This window comes from Protopterus annectens, chromosome 8.part0, assembly GCF_019279795.1.
Source record: "Protopterus annectens isolate FY-2018-M chromosome 8.part0, PAN1.0, whole genome shotgun sequence".
In the NCBI taxonomy this organism is placed as follows: domain Eukaryota; kingdom Metazoa; phylum Chordata; order Ceratodontiformes; family Protopteridae; genus Protopterus; species Protopterus annectens.
Genome location: NC_056741.1, coordinates 1,066,725,567 through 1,066,750,786, shown reverse-complemented (window position 1 = coordinate 1,066,750,786; position 25,220 = coordinate 1,066,725,567). Strand labels below are relative to the sequence as shown.

The 25,220-nt window shown below is 44.6% G+C and overlaps 1 protein-coding gene across 3 annotated transcripts in view; it reads left to right on the top strand.

Annotated features, from left to right (window-relative positions):
- The window catches only part of LOC122809220 (hemicentin-1-like), a 607,229-nt gene that overhangs the window by 180,396 nt on the left and 401,613 nt on the right, over positions 1-25,220 (top strand). For all 3 annotated transcript variants that reach the window (XM_044080533.1, XM_044080535.1, XM_044080534.1), the window contains exon 3: positions 19,649-19,891. In XM_044080533.1, the coding sequence (XP_043936468.1) occupies positions 19,649-19,891 (243 nt within the window). The remainder of the gene's footprint in view (positions 1-19,648; positions 19,892-25,220) is intronic.

Here is a 25,220-nt window from a genome sequence, read left to right as displayed (position 1 = left end):
CTGCCACAATATGCCACATAACACAAGTACGCAGGTCACCCCAAAGCAAGCAGAAATATGATGCACTCAATGTCCATGCTGGTGTGAATGACCTGAGATGTACCTCCCTGGACTACATGAAAAGAGACATGGATGAGCTCTGAGTATGTACCCCAGGCCGGTATGACACTGGCCATGTGCAGCATCCAACCCTCAACAAGAATGATGCCACAGTACAAACACAGAATGATCATCTTTAACAGGTGGCACAGTTACAGCTGTCAGTCCAAGAGGGTCTAATGTCTGTCTGCTTGAGATGTCATGCATGACAAGCCATGCTGCTGTTCCAGGGATGGCTTGCACCTGTTACCCCTGTGCATCTGGATACTGGATAAGGCCTTTGCCACCTCCATAGAGCCATATGTAGGCAAGGCCAAAAAGACTACCCACCACCCTAGAAAACATAAGTGGTAAGAAACATAAGGGTAATGCTGACCAATGCCAGATGTGTAAACTGCAGTATGCATGCCCCTGAGGCACTTCCCAGTATGGAGAACATTGATGTCTGTGCAGTGACAGAAGCCTGCTGCAAGCCTAGTGATAGCACACCAGCACTACCAGGTTATACCACATATCATGCATTATGGCCCCAACACCTGAACCAAAACATCAAAGGAGGGGGAGTATCCATATGCAGCACAGACACCTATACGGCCAGGTAACTGACAATGCACAAAGCAGTGGAGACCACCCATGTGCACCTAAGTGTAGTAACAACTGCTGTACAGTCTGTAGCATGCGACAGACCACACTCTCACACACAAGAACTCCACCCAGACATCCTGAAGACACTGGACAGTATGAATGTCCCACCAAATACCAGATAAGGTACTCACAAATTACCACATAGGTAGTAAACCATTATGTATGCAAGGAGTAATCAGGGACCTATGGACACAAGGCGACAGTAATCTGTCATGTGACACTCACAATGCCAATGTGGCTAGGAAGATTGTCGATATTGGACACCCTATCATGAAAGGATTCACATCTACATCAACAGAGGTCACTGTGCCCCTGTACTGTTCCCTTATCAGACCCATAATCTAGTACAATGACTCATATGGGATGTACCGTACATGACACCTGCAGCGGTTCGGAAGACCTCAAAGGTACCTCACCAAGAGGATAAAGGGTGTCAAATATATGTCATATGCTGCCTGGCTGTAGACACCCCAGCTGAATGCAGCACAGACTGCCTACACAGAGGCATTGTATGTCTGTTGTACAAGGCCATGTCCAACACAGGAGTAATGGACATGCTCCACCACAGGAAATCAAAGCCATTGGAGCTGTGAGAGTGACAGATGTCAGCCTCAACACATAATGAAATAGGATGTGCTGGAGGGACAGATACATAACCCAGAGGCTCCCCACACCCAGAAACAGGATCCCAATCCATGTTAGGCAGAGCCGCTCACTGACACCCCTCAACAGGAATATTGCCAAGTGGATGGATGATCATACATGTATACTGGGGTCTTCACTGTGTCACGACCAGACAGAGGCACAGTAAAGAAAATCATAAATGGCCATAATAGTCACATAGCAAGGGGCGTGAAAGACACACACTCTGGCTTGGCTTACAAATGCCCTAGGGTGGATAGCCTAGTATGAACCCATGAACCTATGAAGATACAAATTGTACAGGACACTAAGGATAATCACAAGTCTTACTTAACTGATGGTAGGAACCATGTTGGGAATCCACAGATATGCTCCGAATCACACAGATATTACAAACAACATACCAAACACACACACATAGTGCTAACATACAACCTGACAGGTGCAGTGCAAACCCCCCCGCCCCTAGAATGCAAAATATCTATCCCAGCAGACTGCTGGTCCCCTGACATTGCAGATGCTGAGGTAACAGCCATCATCTGCAAAGCAAAACACACAGCAGCAAAGGTATGTGATGGTGTCCTGGGCTGAGGCCAACATGGACTCCAAGAATAATGGAATGCCAAATCACACTACTGCCCAATGTCAGACTTACCACAGGATATGTACCCAAAGAGCAGTGTACAACAACAGTGGTCCTTCACAACAAAGGTGTTGCCTGAATGGATACTGCAAACTACCACCCCAGGATCGTGACAAGCTTGGTCTGCACAACTATGGAAAGGATCAGTATGTACCGCAGACATAAAGCTATTGTGGACCTACTGATACTGGATCCTACACAGTGTGGCTGTTGTAACTGCAGATCCTGCCCCTAAACATTTTTGACCCATTTGAAACAGTCATTAAGGTCATTGATGAGGGCAATGTGGTCCACACAGCGTAGCTGGACCGTGCATATGCTTCTAGACAATACCCTACGAGTTCAGTATGGATATGTTCACCAGCTTAAATATATACCCCTATGTCAGTAGAGGCGTTGCAAACCAGAACAAGGACAGAACTGACATGGTCAGACATGCTGCATCCATGTCAGACTACAAAGCAGATATGAGTGGCATCCCACAAGGCTTGGTCCTGGGACCCCCCCCCGTTCTGTATATATGTCCCATAGGTATAGGTCAACATGGAAGGACTGTGACTGAACATGTATGCAGAGGAGTACAAACAGCCCACCTTATCCGACCCCCAGCTGACACAAACAACCCACAAAAGGGCCACCTACAAACAGACAACTGGAGCCATAGCTATGTCAGCAAACTAATTGCAGAACTGTGCATAGACAACCACCATGGATATACAGTAAGTGCCCACAAATTACCACACAGGTGTTAACCCATTACGTACCTAACATGTAATGAGAGACCTGGGGACACAAGGTGATAGATATCCTGCACTGGACAAACGTGGCTGTAGTGTTCGCAGAAACATACCATATACCCACCCAATCATGAAGGTTGTCAGATGTAGATAAGGGGAGGTCACTGTGGCTCTGCAGTCATCCTTCATCAGCATCACAATTGACTACAATAGCCCCTGTGGGATATACCTCAGCAGACACCTCCATCAACTGTAAAGTGCACAACAGTACCCCACCAGGTGTAGCAAAGAGCATGAACAGATGCCATGTGTTGCCTAAGTAAACAAATTGCAGCCCCACACACTGCCATACTGCCCAGCTACAGGCAAGCTGTGCCTGATGTATGAAGCCATGTCCAAGCTGGAATCAATGAACATGCTGCACCTTGTACAATCTGAATGGCAGTGAGCTATGCACATGAGAGACCTGAACCCCAGCACTGACATACATAGGACAAGCTGTACAGAATGATCCATAACACAGAAGGCACCCCCAATCTGGAGTAAACTCCCGGTACAGGTTAGCCAGAGAGTCACCTATTGACACCCCTCAAGAGGAATCCCAATGAGTGGATGGGAGATGGTAGGTTAACCCTGGGTATCACTGTTATGTCAGAGGTAGACGGAGGCACAGTATACTAACCATGACATATGTCATGGCAAACTCCAGTTACAATGTGTGTCGAAGAACAAACACACCCTGTGACTAGCATCAGAAATGGCCTAGGGAACATCGCTAGTGTTTTCCAATGTCCACCTATGTTGTGGAATACACTACCAATGTTGGACGAGCCTGCTGTAGGTAGTCCATAACTGAACATAATGCAACATGGTCATATGTGCACAACTGGCCCCTACACAGTCTGTTATGCTCACTATGAAGATGTCAAGCAGTGATAGGACTAAAGCCCAGGATACTGTCCACCACAGTGAAAGTACTGAACCAGTACACTATACGGTACTACAGTGTTAGGTCATTATGAAAGTATGTTGACAACTGTCTGCGAAGTATCCCATGCAATCCCTGCAGGCACAGTATAATCCCTGTTGTGGCAGACACGAAGCAGTTGGCCAGTCATTACACAACATGACACCCAACACACAACCATAAACGTGAGATATTGTTGAAGTTCACACACACCCAAATATGTGGTGGACTTCAGAGTGCAACATAGGCCATATCTCCATTTAGCAGTTGGCCACACATATCTGGTATTTGTACTTGTCATTCCAGGAACCAACCACAACACAGCAATCTGCCCAGTGCACACAGTAAATGACTACAGAGACTTAAGTGATATAGTAGATCGCCGTCATATGCAAACATCTTCCACAGATACACAAGTTGGTCATAGGAACAGGGAATGCTATGGCAACAAAGACCTGCAAACAGTAGAACAGCACAACAAATATTGTGCATCTGACAATTGAACATATGGGTGTAGAGGTCAATACTAGGCTTGTTGCCCTAGGGCATGACAGCTCAGCCAGAGTGTGCTTGGCATCTGCATCCCCAGTACAGTAGGCTACTGTGCCACTGTAAAGTAGGTCACATAAGGCAACGTGTGAGGCTAGTGAGCTGTGCCTCTGTCAAGCAGGGGCACAGTGGAGATCCCAGGGTTTGAATGTGCTAAGCCACAGCCATGTTGTTGGTGTGTGCTGGAAGAGGGTTGCTTAGGATCTCCAACAGTAAGTGGCTGTCAATAACAGACTGAGGGGAGCCCTATCTGCATTGTCTGGACAATTCCACTGTCAACACTGTGTTGTGATGATTATGTGGGAATGAAGTGTCATGCCAGAACTGTTCACTGATGTTCTCCCTCTGTGGGCTACAGCTCTGCAATGTATTAGCTCACTCTGTCTGTTGGACGGCTCATATATGGCTGGTGTACACCTGACAGGTGTCTTGTTGTGGAGCAGTCATGGGTATATGTGGGATAGCATGATCAATGCAAACCATACACATGCTCATAGAATGCAATTGTCAAGGATTATGCTGAGTGGCCAGTATAGTCCCCCAGCATGGGTCCTTTGAAGTCGCCCACCCCAGTCTTCACAAGTGTAGAGTCTGCTTGTGCTAAATACAGTTTGTGCAGTGACAACCTTGCCTGGGAGTGGGGATGGGATATGGATGTCCAGGGAAAGGTGGGTATGGTCAGATATCAACAATGGTGGTCTACCTCTGGTGTGGAACAGTGAGTACCCATGTTGCAGATGGACAGGTGCAATATGTATTCCCCCATGTGGCTGTGGTGTGTGGTTCTGCCATAGCACATGGACCCACAAATTGTAGTGGCTGTAGGGTAAAGTGGTAGAGGCCTGAGTAGTTCCCACGCACAATATGCCTGTACCTGATGTTAACAACTGGAATGGTGTATGTGAACACCTGCATATCCCGGCACTGTTCCCAGGGAAGCTAATTGTGTGTCCTGGATGTGGGTGTGGTGTTCTGGACTGGTTGGGTTGTCTGTTACAGGTCCTGTGGTCACAAAGCATGGTATAGAACATAACCTGCCAGTGTGATGTGCATATCTGACCCTGACCTAGGTGGCTGCAAATGCATATATATGCTATCCCCCACCTGACAGGTAGTACTAGATGTACATACCTCTGTAGAAATAAAGATGTCAGCACCCTATAAAATGCAGGTGTGTGCAGACCAGATGCCAGTAATTCGTTAGCGCGCTCTGCTAATCCGTCTCCCTCAAGTGTCATAATATAGGTAGGTAGGAGTTCGAACCATGCAATTGCTCAGTGTGTGTGTGTGTGTGTGTGTGTGTGTGTGTGTGTGTGTGTGTGTGTATCTGTGGGTGTGTGAGTTGATGTGTGTGCAAGTCTGTGTGTGCAAGATGTCCCTTTTGGCAACTGTGAAAGCACTCTACAGGATGCACATTCCCCTATCTAAGCACGGATGATGTCAGCACCCTATAAGTACAGCAGGAGAAGGGAAACCTCCCATTAATTTCAATAGTGCACTCTGCTAATGCATCTGTCACTAGTGTCATAACATAGCTAGGTAGGGGTTTGAATCCTGCAACTGCCCAGTGTGTGTGGAGGGGAGTTAGTGTGTGTGCAAGTCTGTGTGAGGGAGATGTCCATTTTGGCAACTGTGAAAGCACTCTACAGGATGCACATTCCCCCATCTAAGCATGGATGATGTCAGCACCCTATAAGTACAGCAGGAGAAGAGAAACCTCCCAGTAATTCGAATAGCGCGCTCTGCTAATGCGTGTGTCACGAGTGTCATAACATAGTTAGATAGGGGTTTGAATCCTATAACTGCCCAGTGTGTGTGGAGGGGGGTTAGTGTGTGTGCACATCTGTGTGAGGGACATGTCCCTTTTGGCAACTGTGAAAGCACTCTACAGGATGCACATTCCCCTATCTAAGCACGGATGATGTCAGCACCCTATAAGTACAGCAGGAGAAAGGAAACCTCCCAGTAATTCGAATAGCGCACTCTGCTAATGCGTCTCTCTCAAGTGTCATAATATAGTTAGATAGGAGTTTAAAACCTGCAAATGGCAAGTGTGTGTGTTTGGATGTGGGCAGTTTGTGTGTGTGCAATTCTGTATGAAAAGCATGTGCTTTTTTGCATTCAGGAGATCACACTACATGATGCACATTACCCTTTCCAAACAGTGATGATGTCAGCACCCTATACATACAGCTGGAGAAGAGACACCTACCAGTAATCCGAATAGCGCAGTCTGTTACAGCGTCACTCTCAAGTGTCATAACATAATTTGATAGGGGTTTGAAACCTGCAAATGGCAAGTGTGTGTGTTTGGATGTGGGGAGTTTGTGCGTGTGCAATTCTGTATGAAAAACATGTGCTTTTTTGCAATCAGGAGATCACACTACATGATGCACATTACGCTTTCCAAACAGTGATGATGTCAGCACCCTATACATACAGCTGGAGAAAAGATACCTACCAGTAATCCAAATAGCGCAGTCTGTTACAGCGTCACTCTCAAGTGTCATAACATAATTAGGTAGGGGTTTGAAACCTGCAAATGGCAAGTGTGTGTGTGTTTGGATGTGGGGAGTTTGTGTGTGTGTGCAATTCTGTATGAAAAACATGTTAGTTGTGGCAATCAGGAGATCACACTACATGATGCATATTACCCTTTCCAAACACTGATGATGTCAGCACTCTATAAGTACAGCCAGAGAAAAGGAACTTCCTAGTAATCCGAATAGTGTGTTTCGCTAATGCATCTCTCTCATGTGTCGTGACTTATTTAGGTAGGGGTATGAATCCTGCAAATGGCAAGTGTTTGTGTGGGGGTAGTAGGGTGTGTGTAAATGCAAGTGTGAGAAAACAGATCCTTTTGGCAAATACTACAATACACCAGATGCTGCATATTCCCCCAGTAAACACAGGGGATGTCACCACACTATCAGCACAGCCAAACAGGGCTAGTTGGCCAGTAATGCCAATAGTGCTCTCTGCTACTGGGTCTATTACCATTGTCAGAGTACAGATAGGTATGTTTTGGTAACCCACAACTGCCACATGTGGTTGTGTCACACATTATGACCTTGCGTGGGTCTTTGTGCATAACAATGCATGTCATTGCCTAAACCAGCAATGGCAATGCACACATGATGTATGTGTGTGACACATACACATAAATACCTGTGACCTGCAGTAGTTACCATGTCTGACACGTGCCTCGAGTGGATAAATGGTATTTGCAATGCATAACAATATGACTGTGTCTTACTGTGCAGGGGCCGCACGTGGTATGTGTCTATACAGTGTGGGTGTATATGGTAAAATACCTACAGCAGGGGATACACATCTGGTCTGGGCCATATAGTCTACATGAAGTCGATGTACAGGTGCTGCATGTTACCACCTGTTGTGGGAGTGGTAACATGTCATTCCACTGCAATTCAGTGACCACATGCTGGGAACCCTTCAACTAGTGTGTTGTAGCTACAGTAATGCTCATGCACAATGTTTGGCTGGATGCAGTCCAGCCATATAAAGACAGTTCTTGAGACTGTCATATTGCCAGTGTTGTTATGGAGGATAGGTGGGTTTCCTGTGTATGGGAGGGTTGTGTGTGCCAGACTATGAACCAGGCGGCAGTCTGTCACACTGTTAGCTGCACATGAATATGCCCTAATGCTTTGTGCTGTGCCAACAACCTGGAGGTGTGTGTATCTGTGGTGCCTTGGGATACCACCCCCCTGTCCATGTGTGTTACATGTGTAGGGGACAACAGGCATGCTATGGGGTATAACCTGGCAGTGATGGGTTGCACCTGTGAGCCATGAATCAGGACTCTGGTACTGCACAGACATTGCAGTTCACCATGCTGAGGACAGTGTCCACTGCATGCATCTTGCGGTGTACACTGCTGGTGTTGTGTAGCATCACTGTTAGTGTCCTATCCTGTATGATACCCACGGAGGTGGCTATGTAATCCATGTCCTGCAGCATAAGGCAGTATGTGTGTATCAAGGGGCTTCGCCAATATACATTGGTCCATGGGTGTCACGTGCAAGCTGCCCCTCGCAAATCATTGTGGTTTCCCTAGCATGTAAGCACATGTTGACAGCCAGTGGATACCCTATGAATGACATTGGAGATTGAGCAGAATGTAGACATAGAACACCCTTCCTACATATAGTGGTAGCATACCTGGTGAGGGTATGATGGCAACCAAGATCAGGCTCATACTGGCCCTTGCCACATGCTGAGAGATCCCTTCTATGTTCCCTATCATGTAGTCCAGGGAGGTATGTCTCATGTCATCCATAGTGGCATGGTCAATGACTGAGTCATATGTGTCCATGCCTCTGACTGACCTGTATGCATGTGTTCTATGGTGGACCATAGTGCCCCAGAGGCATATCACTGTGACCTTCACCATGTACAGCCTGTTGAGTGGGACCCCACTGCAGCAGCCAAGAGAGGTACCTGACACATCTGTAGCAGGTGTGTTGTGTAGCCCTACAGGCTGTGAGTGTGTGGCACACGGGATGTGTGTGCCATGTGTGACATGTGCTCTATTCTGACGTAACGTATGCCTGTGTGCCAGCTGCGGAGGTGTGTGATGCTCAGGCAGGATGCTATTCTGAGTCTCCAAGTATGCCCCAGTGTGTTCAGCTTGCTGTCAGTGCATGTCTATGTCTGACTGGTATTGTAGTCACTGTAGTATGACATGCCACCTGACAGGGTATGGCATTACTGGGTTCAGAGTGCTCAGTCCCCAGATTGGCTATGCGGTGGCATCCCATACATGTGTTGTACGTTTCTGGCCAAGGGTGATGGTTGACTGCATACATGTGGCAGCTGTGACATTGCCACATGACTCACATAAACCACAACTGGACCATAGAGGTGATTCACAGGTTATCTTTGCACATGCTACCCTAGTAGTGTGATTGCCATGGTGAGTACCAACACAGAGGGCCAATGGGGAACAACATACTGAAGGTGTGTATGTGTGGGTGTACTGCTACTGTTTCATAGCACTGGCATATATGACTGCACACATGGGTAAATGCCAGGTAAGACATGTGCAATGTGTCACAGGCAACGTAAATATGAACAGGACAGACAGTGACGGTCTGTCATGTGTAAACTTGACATACGTATCGTGCGCTATGCAAATGTCACTAGGAGTCCACAGAAGCACTGTTACTCTGCATTGCAGGTGGAAGCAGTGTTGCAGGGAACCCCAAGCGAACATGCATGCAAACAAAGCTACAGTAAGCAGGGCTGGAAGTAGTCCATTGTACAACAAAGACGGGGTAACACTAACAGTAGGGTACAGTGCAAATATGTGGGCATTATCAACATGTACCCAGGAATGCAAAGCACAGATGCCCATGGTAGAACTGATATTATGTCATAGTTAATTGTGATTTGGATTACATTGGTACTGCACACATATCACCATGCGCAAACATCCACATTGCATAGTCATTGTGGGCAACTTGCCTCCATTACTGTACATGTCCATCATTGTGTATCACTACTTGCATTAGCTTCCCTCCTGTGCTACCCATGTATGTGGCTATCTGTTGACATCCTTACCACCGGTATGCAATAATGTGCAGCTGTTACACTTTGGTACGTACTATGGGTGCAGATAACAATTCAGGACAGTCATACGGTTACTGCATCAGGCATGCTGGGATATACACACAGTCATATCAGCACACTGTGCTGTTACCAACATGATACTACTAATACACTTCTATGTAGTCACCCTGTGCATCAGCGATGTGTTTACCTGTATCTGCACTGATGTTGGAGATTGCAGGGGGTGGCACAGTTTCATCATATGCACAGGGTGTGAATTAGGTATGCCTGAGTCTGCCACTGATACCACCAATTGACATGTGTGTGTATGTGTGTTGGTGAGGGACAGCAGTACAGGGTGGGGCACTGTTGGTGCAGTGTGTGCATGTATGTGGTAGCCCTAGGTGTTAACATTTCGCATGTGTATATGCACGCACACAGTTCCACCTCATGGCTGCCATATACAGGGGCTTGTGGACAGCCACAGACTGCACCTGGCAGGTCATACAGATCAGTGTCTGTGGGCATGGACACAGTACCTGTGCCTGGCAGGGGTGCTACAGACCATATCCGTTACTAAGCCAGACTGGGTACTGTCATCAGAAGCGGGAGTGTGTTGACTGGACACAGGTCCCTGTTGGGACTGTCCAGAGCCATGTGCACGTGGTCTCCTGGGGCGTTCCGATGACAGCACAGACCCAGCATTGCTGGGGCTGCTGCTGGCACTATGGGGGCATGCGTGGGCCTGTTGTCATCTGCACCGACTGCCAGCTGCTGCTGTTGCTGGCATACGGCCACGTCAATGCCGCAACTGCCCACCATTGCCCTGGCTCATGGACATTTGGTTGTGGAACTGCTGGAATATGTCCCCACAACATCTGTCTATGACATCGGTGAAATTATGGATAGCATCCGCGATGTCACGCATACTGTCAGTCTTGGCTGTGCGACATGCTCTCAGCTCCCTCAGACCCTGTCTGGTGTACCTTTCCATACGTGACTGTGCCTGCATGACAGCCCGAAACATAGCTGAGGTTGACAGACCTCTTTGGGCACATATGCCAGAGGCAGTACGCCCACGGATGCTCCCACGAGAACCCATGGGCAACTGTCTGTGTGGTACCATCGCAGGACCCTGCCCATGGCTGCTGTGTGGGGAAGCATGTGCCACAGATACCACATTACCCTGGTCAATGTCCACTGTATCCTGTCCATCACCTAGGGACAATGGTGACAAAGGATGTACTGGCAGGATGACTGTGCGCAATGATGGGGTTGACAGCTGTGTACTGTCAATTGGCTGACCAATGGCGGACCCTGACACACCTTCCTGTGCCATTACATAGATATCATCATTACCAGTACCTGTGGCACCAGATTCAGGTTCCCTGCTGCAGGACACCAGAGCAGCACCAGAACCTATGGGAGGAAGACAGGAAACACAGTTTATAGTGTCCACACAATGTTACCACTTATGCACACATGCACACATGCACACATGCACACATGGACACATGGACACATGCACACATGCACACATGCACACATGCACACATGGACACATGGACACATGCACACAGGCACACAGGCACACATGCACACATGCACACGTGGACACGTGTACACATGCACACATGCACACGTGGACACATGCACACATGCACATGTGGACACAGGCACACATGCACACGTGGACACCGTCACACATGTACACATGCACACATGCACACATGCACACGTGGACACAGGCACACCTGCAAACATGCACACCCCGCAGTATACACACAGAGCACTACTGAGTTACACTAGTATTACTAGCACTATCAGGACTATTATAGGTATTGTTAAACACACTCACCAGCATGGATGGGCTGCCTTGCTGTAACACCAGAGGGACCTGCAGAAATAAGGAGATTAATGTCAGTGGGCACAACTGTGCCATTGATACTGCATATGATACAGTGCAGTAATACACCAGTTGCCTTTCACATGTCAGCTACTGATATTGCCAATATCACACCTGCACAATTACATACTATGTTGGCAGCTACATACCACGGACACACCTTACACATGCATAAACTAACAGTGTACAGAACAGTCAAGTGTACATATGGCATATTACCTGCATGCTCCATGTCATGCTGCTGTGTGGATCCAGCCCCCATCATGATGCAGGTGTATTGCTGTTGCTGTTCTGGGGCTGGAGCCACAACACTTAGGAGTAGCCCCTCCAGTCTGGTGAGGGGGGGATGTGTGGCCAACCTACCTCCTGTAGCAACCTGTTGCCTGTGGATATTCGACGCACGCTGATGGACATTTCTGATTAAATCACTGCAGTGATGTCGTACCTGCTCATATGTCCTATTATGCATGCCAATGTCATTTACCCTACGGACAAGGTCTTGCCACAGTGCAGCCCTCTCCTGCTGATTCTGTCTGGTGCGGAAAAACAGTATGTCATAATCCCGCACCAGGCTCTGGTGTATCTCCTCATCTTCTGCTGCGGAGTAGGCGGGATTACGCTGACGCGCCATCTCCCTGGAAGAGAACACAAACAGGATATCAGCAGACTATATCAGCAATATATGGCACACATACTATACATGATACTCAAGTGTAGTGATATACTGCTACTCCCATATGTTGCATGTGTGTGTCTCTTGGTAGATACACAAGTACATGGCCAGATATCAGTGCTCAGCCAACACCTGTGCAACAATACCTGCCACATTTCATACAACATAGTAGCATGCCCCATCGGTCAGCACACTGCGACAGGTCCAATGCACAACCTCACTCTGGGGGTTCATACCAAGGTACTGTATGTGGAATGCCATCCACTGGTGTGATCTGGACACAAGTTACTCGGCCTGGATATACATATCCCACCACCACCACCAGCACAGTAGACTACTTTAATATGTATGTGATTAGACAATTATTCACTTGTTAGGACTGAGATGGTATCCATACATCCCACTGGGCCAGTGGAAGCCACAACCCACACTGCTGACCCATTTGTGAATGCTTACCACGGACATCCCACAGATTGCATGGAACTTGCACACACATTTCTAACCCAGACCCTATGCACAAAGGTTAGGCATCCTGTCTGGTGGACCCCAGCCAGAGGCAGATTGTATGACAATAGCAGGAGGCTACTGCAGGACAGAGCAGATTCACATTAAGGGAAGGCATCTGTGGTCAGCACTGGTAATACGCTATGGTCTCTCATAACAACAGCCACGGCCTACTCTGGGAGGGAAATGGCCACAAACACTATAGATAACCACAAGGCCTTCTTCAGTTATGTTACACATATGGACCAAATGCCTCAGATATGCTCTGAGTTAATACACACCTACTTAACATTCACCGAACACACAGATATTGGCAACATTCTTGCAGACAGGTTTGGTGCACGTATCCCCCCTCCTTCTCCCCCACAAGTAGAAATACTTATCACAGCTGAATGTAACCTCCCTATCATCTCACATGTCCAGGTGAGGGCCGCCCTCAGCAAAGCAGAACACACAGCATCACTGTGACCTGATGGTATCCCTGGATGTGTGATACATGCACTCCAAGAGGACATACAACAGCATATAAGACTGATATTTAACATTGGCCGTACTACAGGATATGTACCTGAACACTGGCATACAGCAACAGTGGTACCACACCACTAAGGAGGCACCTCTACTGACCCTGGGAACTACCGCACCATAAGCATAACCGGCCTGGTCTGCTAAGCTATGGAATTATTCAGTATGGGACGCATATACAGCGATATTGGGTACCTGCAGACACTTGTTCCCGGCCAGTTTGCCTTTGTGATGGGCTGATCCTGCCTTTTGAACCTGGTTGACCTTTCAAAATAGTCACTACAGCCATTGATGAGGGCAATGCACAGAAAACTGCTGCCAGGATCATGGCCTAACACTGACTGACATGTAATGTATAGTCATCCCCTTTTGGTGGAACCACGTACACGCAACATATCACATGGACATACCTATAGGTACAGACCTACATTTGTTCACAGCACAGTGTGCAGACTAACCTGCTGCTTTACATTACCTGTGTTTGTCGCAGCTGGTTGCGTTACCACTACTTCTGCTTCCTGCTGCTGCTGGCACGGCTTGCTACTGTCACTGCTGACAGCTTAGACTCAGTGTGTAGCGTGTGTTTTCTTTTTTTTTTTTTTCTCTCACTCTCTGTCTCTGTCTCTGTCTGTCTCTCTCCCTCTGTCTGCCTCCAGACAGTGCAATGAACATATTGCATGTGTGGAGTGTTAGTACAGGATGCTTTTGTAGGTATCTGCATAGGTCCATGTGATGGCCTCTGCACCAATTGTAAGCCAGCATTTGCTAATTGCATGCAGCCAGTTGTGTACTGATTGCAGTTATCACTGTGATTTCAGGACAGTGCTATAAAAGGGTATGTGAGATAGGCGTTGCCCTTTCAGATTGTAAGGGCGGGGAGCATGCTGGTATGCTGTGGACACTGTTCTGTGAGTGTAAAGGTTAGTATCTCTCTCATGATTCAGGCTGTGTTGTAGATTCACATTTCTCCATTCCTCTCTCCTGTTCCCTGTAGTAAGTGTGTATGCACAATGACACCTACAACTTATATATATATATATATATATATATATATATATATATATATATATATATGTAAATATACATACATTTATATATGTACATTAACTGACATTATTACCTACTAGCTACCAACTAGCATGGCTGTTTCTGTTCACACACTACTATTATGGAAATCCACTAGTTTTGACAGTAATTCTACATGACATGCTTTGTGTACTACACATCCTATATTCCCTTTACATTCATTCCTGCTATTAAATGATATATTTATTTTAGCACACTGTTCTTGTATAAGAGTCATGGCTTAGTGGTAGGTCATGCAGACTACTGGGTTCGGGACTGACAGTGGGATTTTTATTTTGCTTTTGAACTGACTGCAGGACCTGTCAATCAGCATGACTAAGGCACTTTTAAGCAGTTGTAACCGGGTTAGCATTGGTTTTCACGGAGCTCACGCATGCGCACTGGCATTCAGCTCCGCGCACACCCGCTTACAACTGCTTAGCAGTGCTTACTCTGGCGCACACACGCACTATTTTCTTTGAAAGAAATGAAAATGGGGAGACAGGAAAGTGGTGAAAGAGAGGTCACAAAGAGGGTAAGACAGTAGGGAAACAAGCTTGGGATTTGCAGGAGGGATGTATGAAAGGACCATAGCTGCCCATTTCTTCATCAGCAACAGCTGTGCATATGTATGTAATTTGGTGTGACATTTGAAACCTTCCACCCCTGAGAGAGGTGTTAGGACAACAATAATACTTGTTGTACAGCCAATTGTAATTGATAGTTTCCATGTCCAGCAGACATGTGTGCGGAATGGGCAGCTATGTATGGGGCGTAATTTTTTTGTGGGTACAGAGTGCCATTTTTTTTTTTTTCAGGTGAGAGTGGTATGTCAGGTGAAGGAAGTTGGTATAGCTGGGGAGGTAGGTTGGGTAGGTCAACAGACAAGACAAACAAGATGCATACAGGGGTGGTGTATGACACGTGTGGGGGGGTTACACAATTGACGGGGACGGAGGTTTGGATATCCAGAGCCCATGAGCCCACAGATGGCAACAGTGGAACTGATATCCCCACCCATGGGCAGTTGCCACTGTTCCTTCACTGCCCAGGATGGGGCTGTGCTGTGAGCTGTGTAGGCCGGGCAACAGGCATGCCCGTAAGTTGTGCCACCTGTGCCTCAAGCTGGTGTAGGGGCCCAAGAACAGAGTCCTGGATCTCCCTACGCACCACAGTCCGGATGCTATGGAGGGTGAGTGGTGGTTCTCCTCCGGCCACACTTGCAGAGGGGGGATGAGCCCCATCCCCTGCAGCGCTTCCACCTGCAGGTGGCACAGGGCCACCGGAGGAGGGTCCAGACTGGGCACTAGTGCCAGGTGCACTCGCCAGCTGAGGTGGGAGAGGTGGGTCCGCTGGAACCCTCCTTCCCTGTCGTCCTATGTTTTGCATTATGTCATGACAGTTTGGGTTAGTAACATATAATACCATTCACAATTAGTTGTAACAGCATGCATTAGTATTCCCATTAACCAAACACCCAGATATTCACACCATTGAACAGCGAGCATAACACATGCATAATTTGAACAGCAATACACAGTCCAACAACATGCAGGGTTGACTGATGGCAACAGGCCATCAGGATTGGATGTATGAACAGGGCAGATGCATCAACGGACATGCAAATATTTATGACCCAACAGGACAAATGTCCAGGGGTGTTAATTGTGATTGCACATACCATTTTCACGTGGAATGGGTTATATGTGGTTATATGGTGGGGTGAAGAAAATAATATTAACACCTTTGAATACCAATACATATGCTGTACATTTCTAATAGCTGCACATATATACACACTACTGTTCTAACTACAGTTTCCTATATGATAACTACTTCAATTTGGTGATAGGACTGTTACTGCTACATCAATATACATTTTATTGTTCTTCATACACATTCATATCTGGCTTTGTTCAGCTACATCATCCTGCAACATTTGCTTTATATAGCTATAGACAACTGTGGATGCTTGGTATGTCAGACAATCATACTATCTGCATATTGCAGACTGAGAGCAACATATCCAGATTTTGGGATACACATTCCAGATGCAGCAACACTTTGAACAGACAGATTTCACTGTTTGGTTTTGCTTCTCACATGCATTTCATTCTGTACTGACTGCAGTATACTTTATTCAGGGGTTATTACTACTTTATTGGTGGATTCATAACACTTTCTCACACTCTCTCACTTGTTTTCATTTTACTATTCAGGATGGTACTTACTTCTAGGCTTTATTGACATGTTTTACCTGTAGTTATTACAATCCTTTCCAGCAGTCTCACTTCTGTCATGTTTCAGTATTTCAACAGGGGTATATTTCACACATGTGATTTGCTCATCTTCTGCAGCTGTACTTTTCAGCCTGCTGCAGGTTGTGTACTATTATATTACAGGTGGGGCATCTTTATTTCAGACTTTATTTCAGACATTTTCATTTTTCTGTTTGGATTACAGACTGCAACACACTTTTGTAATCAAGCAATACTTGCAAACACTCTTACACTGTTACTTGCACATTCTATTACTTAGTGCCTACACTGCACTCTTTTGCTAACTGTCATACTTTTATATTTCTTTATAGTTACTGGGAGAGGATTACTGACCTGCCTGGTGGCGCAACCACACCAGCCTATCGCCATAGGCTCTGTGGTTCGCAGAATGGACACCTGCAGCTGTAATATAAATGAAGTAATATTGGAATACACATCTCCATAATATCAGCTAGTTTAATTTCTTACATACATAATTACATGTAGCTTACTCAGTAGTGGGGCGTTGGGCATTTGCCGGGCCTCCTGGATCCAAAGGTTCAATTGGTCCTGCTTGCGTCTCTTCAGGTCCGCATGGTGGTGATGAACCTGCTCACCAGTCCTTGGAATCCCTGTGGCACTGGTGAGATCATGAGCCAACCGGTCCCACACCTCAGCCCTATTTGCTCCCCACAGGACCTGGCCCTGCATGAGTTGGGCCTCATGATTGTGGACTAGGAGCCAGACCATGTATCTGGACTCCTCAACACCCCACCTCTGTGCTCGAAAGCAACTACCCTCACCTACTCCTGTCATTCTGGCTGCAAGTCAGTTCTACAATCGTTTATGCTGTGTATTCCCGCCTATGGGGCTTATATATGCCGTTTTTCCCGCACTTATCTGTGATTGGCCATTTTGGAATTGTATCAACTTCACAAAACCTGCTTTGTCATGCTCCACTTTGTATTCCTTCCTATATATTTTCTATTACTGCATTTATAGGTATTGTTGTCATGGCTTAGTGGTTCAGTACCTTGACTATGGTGCATAGTATTCTGGGTTCGAACCTGGTCGCTGCTTTTTATTTTTTATGACTGTCCAGACAGGCTGAGGGGTGTGTCTGTGTAAAGGCAGTTTTGATACGGCTTGCTCAACGTTGCCCGTCGATTAGCTTGTTGGCGGTGCGCGCGCTCTGCAAATGGGGTACGCTGGTTTATGCATCATTTGGCTATTAGCACGCATATTACGCTCAGCTCAGCTAGGGGCACACAGTTTCAGCATGTCAAACCACTGCTCACCTACGGGCACTCATTTTGCACCTGTTAAACCACTGCTCACCTACGGGCACTCATTTTGCACCTGTTAAACCACTGCTCACCTATGGGCAGATGCGCTCACCTTGTTAAATGTAGCTCAGCCATAGGCACATCTGGCATCTTTTATTATTTTGTTATCTCACATTTCTTCAAAATAAATGGGCTATTTCATTACATTTTACATAAACTATGATTTTATATGTGTACACGTTTGTCAGGGACTTGTTTCCTACTTATTTTACTGGAAATAAAAATTGGTGTTGTGGGAGTTCGAGCCATGAATGCCTGCTCTTCAGCCAACGTCTCTACCGCTACACTATTGCTTCTTGGCCTACTTTGCTTATTTAGTTCTTATATGCTTTTCCACTGACTGCTAACTGCGGCTAAGCTACGGGCACGCCCGCGCAAATGAGCGCACTCACGGGAAAACATCTTTATGATTTAAAAAAAATATATAACATGTTCATTTATATATTTTATGTTCATAGTCTGTGGGGACATGTGTTGTGTTGTGTTTATTCACATTTCCATGGCCTCTGTCGTGGGTGTTTACTTTGGGCAATTTTACTCTTCTGGGGGCGTGTCCGCTTGCAGGGCTCGGCCTACGGACACGCCCCCTACTGTCTTCCACGGACTGTGTTAGCCTTTGGTGTGATTCAGCATGCCCTCATGCATATGCATGACATACTGATGTCACACCATTTAACTGCAGCCTCCGTGTAAGCCATGTAGCTCTTACACGGAGGCTTCGTGGATCCTGCCCTGAGTCGTTTCTCTATTAGAGTCTTAATAAAATAGCTCTTACCACAGTATAAAGACTCTGTCTGAATATAAAAAAGTACACCAGACATATATCCAGACATGAATGAAAAAACATAAAAAAGTACCTAGGAGTGTTTTGTTAGCACCCCATTTGTTATACATGATCATAATTTTTTTCAAGTTTGCATTTTAATAGTGATGCTTTTTCTATTGTCCACATGTTTTTAAGGTCTGCAGTGACTGATAAGGTAGAGATCGCCTTATCTGAACTGTCATCCCTTATAAAATGCTTACTGTCTCACTGAATGCTGAGATATTGTACTTGAAATCCCTTGGCGTGAGACCATTTAACACTAGAGAAAGGAAGCTTGTATCTTTCCCCACTGTTGTCATATCTTAGAGACTGTCATGTTGTTTAAGTGATGGAGTCTCCCACATGGGTGGTGCAGGGGGTCTTGCCCCCCCCTCAGAAACACTTGTTTTGTGAAGGCTTTGTTATTAGTTATTGATAATATATCCTATCAATGACCTTCTGATGGAATGTCTCGCAACAATAAGCTTTTATACAAAGCCTATTATAACAATAAAATTGGTATATGCCTTAAGAAATATTTAATTTCAGTAAAATCAAAATCTGAGAATGTGTATCTGGCAGTGAATCTCCTTAAAATAACATCTAGAGTGTTAGAATGTGGTGATGATATTAAATAGCATTGATATTAAATAGGAGCATTTTTATTTAGAGACTGACATTTGAACTTTTAGCATTTTGTTTCTGTTTTCTAGGTCTTCAACAAGTACAACTTAAAATAGGTAATGAAGTTAATGGAACCATACCTATAACATGTTCTACAAGTGACATGCAGCCTGTGAAATTCCAGTGGTACAAATATGACAACAATGACTGGTCACTATATAAAGATGGTGATATACTAAAAGAAAAAGTCAGTGGAAATGGTCGATTTTTTTGCCTAGCTTCAGATGGATCTTCTAGCATTCAGTCAGCAGCTGTTTACTTAACTAACTTTTGTAAGTAAATCACTTAAGTACAGTTCACATAAAACATAGGGACCCAGCAGTATGTTCAACAGTACTTTGTAAAATGTAAACAAATTGTATTCAAGCACTAAACTCCTTTATGTGCATGAGTAAAACTTAATAAAAAGCTGTCATTATTAAATGTAATCTTTTATTTCAATTTTACTATGCTTTTAAAAATGGTAATTCATTTCAATAAAAATTAATATGCAATACACATAAACAGATTTTACCCACTTGTCTAGCCTAACACGTCATAGCCCCTCATCTGTTCATTTTTTATTTTATTTATTTATTTTTATTTAACATTTGATTACCGGGAAAGTCCAATTGGACACAGGTCCATTTTCAGTGGAGGCCCAGGGAGAAAAGCTCCAACAATAAGAAAAACAAATAAACATTATACCACAAGAAAAATGACAAAGTACAGGTCAACAATGAAGCTACACATTGCAAGATATAAATAACCAAAAGAGATAACACTTTAGCAGTTTTAACAAACTTTTTACATCAAAGAGTATACCGTATTATAGAAACTAGACTAGCATATATATTAGAAAGCAAGGTATGATATTTTTGAGGAAGACTTGAAATGATTTGAGGTAATAGAGTAAGTATATATATAGGGAAGGAAGAAGGCATAATAGGAATTGTATTGAATGAGATGAGTGGGCGGCCACAGTGGTACAGTGGTTAGCGTCACAGCAAGAGGTTCTCCGGTTTGATACTTGGCTAGGGTGCCTTCTGTGTGGACTCTGCATGTCCTCCCTGGGGTCACGTAGGGGTGCTCCGGTTTCCTCCCAAAGACAGGCTGTAGGTGGATTGGACACTCTAAATTGACCCTTGGTGTGAGTGTGTGTCTTCTGTGGAAGGGTGGGCACTGGGTTGGCAACTCAGCACTGTAAAACTCCACTGCCAATCATCAGCAGACAGGTGATCTGCTGTGGCAACTCCTAACTGGGAAAAGCCAAAAGCAGAAGATTAAATGAGATGAGTATCGCTTATCTAACCCATATATTGTCAGTTTCTGGCCAAGTGTTTTTGACAATACTTCATTAGTACAGAAAGTTGCACTTTCCATTAATGGATGCAATCACCTCAGAATTCAACTATATAAAATAATGGAGCACATATATATTTATATCATCTATTTCTTGTTTAAGCGTATGAGGCAAGCTTTAATAAAACATAAAAAAATCTGTTTGTTCTTTTATATACTAAATGCAAGGATTTGATGAACTGCAACATGAAATGAAAAACAAAGTGAGTGAAGAGAAGTGGTACAGCGAGATGGTTAGCATTCCTACAGTATTACTTACGTTATGCACTGTTATACTTCTCATTTTTAAAGCAGTTAACAAGGTAACCAGTTAATCTATAAAGTTGTAATGCAGTGTAAATGGTGATATAAATTAGTATTAGTAATTAATTACTTAAAATCATGCATTCATTCATTCTCTGAAAACTGCTTCACCCTATTCAAAGCTGAGTAGAGCCAGTAGCTGCCTTGGTACTTATATAACATTTGACTAAGTATTAATCTTAAAAAGGGTATCACTCAACGATGAGATGCATAACACACACACACACACACACACACACACACACACACACACACACACACACACACACACACACACACACACACACACACACACACACACACACATGCACGCACACACATACAGATATTCTAAAGGATCTGCAGTTCACAAGCAGTATGTCCTTTGGGATATTTATTTATTATTTATTTATTTCACATTTGTTAACTGGGTTGGTCCAGCTGAGCACAAGCCCATTTTCAGTCGTGATCTGAGGAGAAAAGCTTCAGCAAAATGTACAGATTATTCAATTATACAGCCTTCAGATAACTGAGTAATAACAACAGTAATAATAATAGTTATACATATATGATTATACAATAATCACAAGTTGAGTAACTGAAAAACAGAGAAAGTAACAAGTATAATAAAACGCAGTAAACTTTGTATGCTATTTACAGTATATACATAGAAGACCTGTAACAAATAATATAAGAGAAAGATTCTTATATGCTAGGCAAGAATTAGTGACAATATGCCATTATCTGATTTTAATCTTGTTAAGTAAGGGGTGTCATATGCTTAAGGCATAAACTGCAGGAGGGTGATTCTACGAAGTGAAGAGAGCAGTAGATTCCATTAAGTAGGGTCCTGACAGGGGCATATCCATGACTTAAAAAGGGAACTTCTTAATTCTTTTTGAAGCTGCTTGTGTTTGGGATGCTACGTAAGATGAAAGGGAGATTGTTCCAGAAATGAGATACAGAGGATTTATATAAAATTTTGTCAATTGTTTTATTAGATTTGTAAGTTTGTAGAAGGAATTTATCAGTATTTCATAGTGGGCATGGAAGGATATAGTAAATTACAATCTTGGAGAGGGAGGGACAGGCTGTGGGTAGAAAGTGAGTTAGTTGGAGTTGTGATAGTTTAAGATGGTGGGGAAGTTCCATCCAGTGAAGATTTTTTAGAGCAATACAGTGGTGAGAGGTATTCGGTAAGTTAGCTGCAAATTTTGCAACTTTGTTATAAGTCTATTCAAGATTACTAAAAAGAAAGGATTTGAGATTTGTAAGAACTGGAGTTGCATAGAAAAGGGTTAGCTGTAAGTAGGCTTGGGCCAAGGACGGTCTAGAGTCAGTAGTTAGGAATTTCTTGTTCTGATACAGGAGACCTTGTTTTTGGGTTTTTTTTTTTTCTGATGGACTGCTGTATGTGTAGATCAAATTTTAGTTGATCGTCTATTGTCATTCTAAGTAATTTTGTGTGGTGCTCTACTGTAATGAAGCTTTTGTTTGAGGAGGAAATTGTGAAAGATTGCTTGAGATGGTTACTTGATTTTGGGAGAAACAGGAGAAGTGTACTCTTTTTTTGGATTCAAAATGAGTTGATTTTTAGTTAGCCAATTTTCTACAGAAAGGAAATATTCTTGTGTGAGTGATTGAAGTTGTGCCTTTTTTTTTAATTTCTCCCAGTCTTTTGGGTTTCAAATACCATGATGGGAAAGGACACGATTCCTAAGTCAAAGTACGACTAAAGTTCATGAAATTAACATTCCCCAGGATTCACGAAGCCTCCGTGTAAGAGTTATAACTCTTACACGGAGGCTGCAGTTAAACTGAGTGATGTCAGCATGCTCTGCATATTCATGAGAGCATGCTGAATCACACCTAAGTCGAACACGGCCGTGTAAGACAGTAGGGGGCGTGTCCGTAGGCTGAGCCCTGCAAGCGGACACGCCCCCAGAAGTTTAAAAGTGCCCAAAGTACACACCCACAACAGAGTCCACGGAAATGTGAATAAACACAACACAACACATACCCCTACAGACTATTAAACAGAAAAGAAATATAAATGTACATGTCATATTTTTTTTAAATTGTAAAGATGTTTAACCGTGAGTGCGCTTTTGCTGGCGTGCCCGTAGCCCAGCTACAGTTAGCAGTCAGTGGGAAAGCATATAAGAACTACATTTGCAAAATAAGCCAGAAAGCAATAGCGGGAGTAGAGATGGCTGCAGAGCAGGCATTCATGGTTCGAGCCCCACAACACAATTTTATTTTTTCCCAAAATAAGCAGGAAACAAGTCCCTGACACATATATGTACACATAAAACCAGAATATATGTAAAATGCAATGTAATAGCCTATTTATATTAAATAAATGTGAGCTAAGAAATGAATATAAACTGCCAGATATGCCCATAGCTGAGCTACAGTTCAACAGAGTGAGGTTATGTGCCCGTAGATAAGCATAGGTTTAACTGGTGCAAAATGAGTGCCTGTAGCCGAGCAGTGGTTTACCACGCAAAATATATGTGCCCCTAATTGCGCTAAGCGGCATATGCGTGCCAATAGCCAAATCAGTGTTAAACCGCAGTACCCGTTTGCCGAGCTGCGCACCCAAACAAGCTAAACGACGGGCAGCGGTGAGCAAGCCGTATCAAAATGCCTTTACACAGACACACCCCTCAACATGTCTAGACAGTCATGAAAATAAAAAGCAGTGGCCAGGTTTGAACCCAGGATACTATACACCATAGTCAAGGTACAGAACCACTAAGCCATGACAGCAGTACCTAGAAATGCAATATTAGCTCATATATAGGAATGAATACAAACTACAGCATGACAATGCAGGTTTACTGAAGTTGATACAATTCCAAATTGGCCAATCACAGATATGCGGAAAACGGACTATATAAGCCCCATAGGCGGAATACACAGCATAAACGATTGTAGAACAGACCTGCAGTTAGAATGTCAGGTGTAGGTGAGGGTAGTGCTTCCGGAGCGCAGAGGTGGGGTGTTGAGGAGTCCAGGTACATGGCCTGGCTCCTAGTCCACAACCATGAGGCCCAACTCATGCAAGGCCAGGTCCTTTGGGGAGCGTACAAGGCTGAGGCGTGGGACCAGTTGGCTCATGAACTCACCAGTGCCACAGGAATTCCTAGGACAGGTGAGCAGGTCCGTCACCACCATGCGGACCTGAAGAGATGTAAGCAGGACCAACTGAACCGTTGGATCCAGGAGGCCCGGCAATCACCCAACGCCCCACCACTGAGTAAGTATAAATTAAGTATGTTTGTAGAAAGTTAAACTACCTGAAATCATGGAGATGTGTATTCCAATATTACTTCATTTATATTACAGCTGCAGGTGTCCGTTCTGCGAACCGCAGAGCCTATGCTGATAGGCTGGTGCGGTTGCGCCAACAGGCAGGTGAGTAATCCACTACTAGTAACTGTAAAGATATATAAATGTATGACAGTTAGCATAAGAGTGCAGTGTAGCCAGGAAGGAATTAAATCTATAAGTCACAGAGTGTGAAAGTGTATGCAAGTATTGCCTGATTACAACAGTTCCCAGCCTGTAAGTTGAAACTAATCATGAGACTGTCCAACACATATTTTGAAATAAAACTGCCCTGCCTGTAAGAAAATAGTACACAACCTGCAGCAGCAGGTAAAGTATAGCTGCAGAAGAGGATGAATTCACATGTGTGAAACATATTCCTGTGGAAATACTGAAACATGACAGAAGTGAGAGTGCTGGAAAGAACTGTATTAATTTCTGTTAGAACATGTCAATAAAGCCTAGAAGTACCAGTCTGAATAGTAACATGAAAGCAAGTGAGAGAGTGTGAGAAAGTGTCAGGAATACAGCACTACAATAGTAATAACCCCCTGAATAAACTATACTGCAGTCAGGACATAATTAAATGCATGTGAGACCCAGAACCAAACAGAAACATCTGTTCAAAGTGTTGCTGCATGTGGA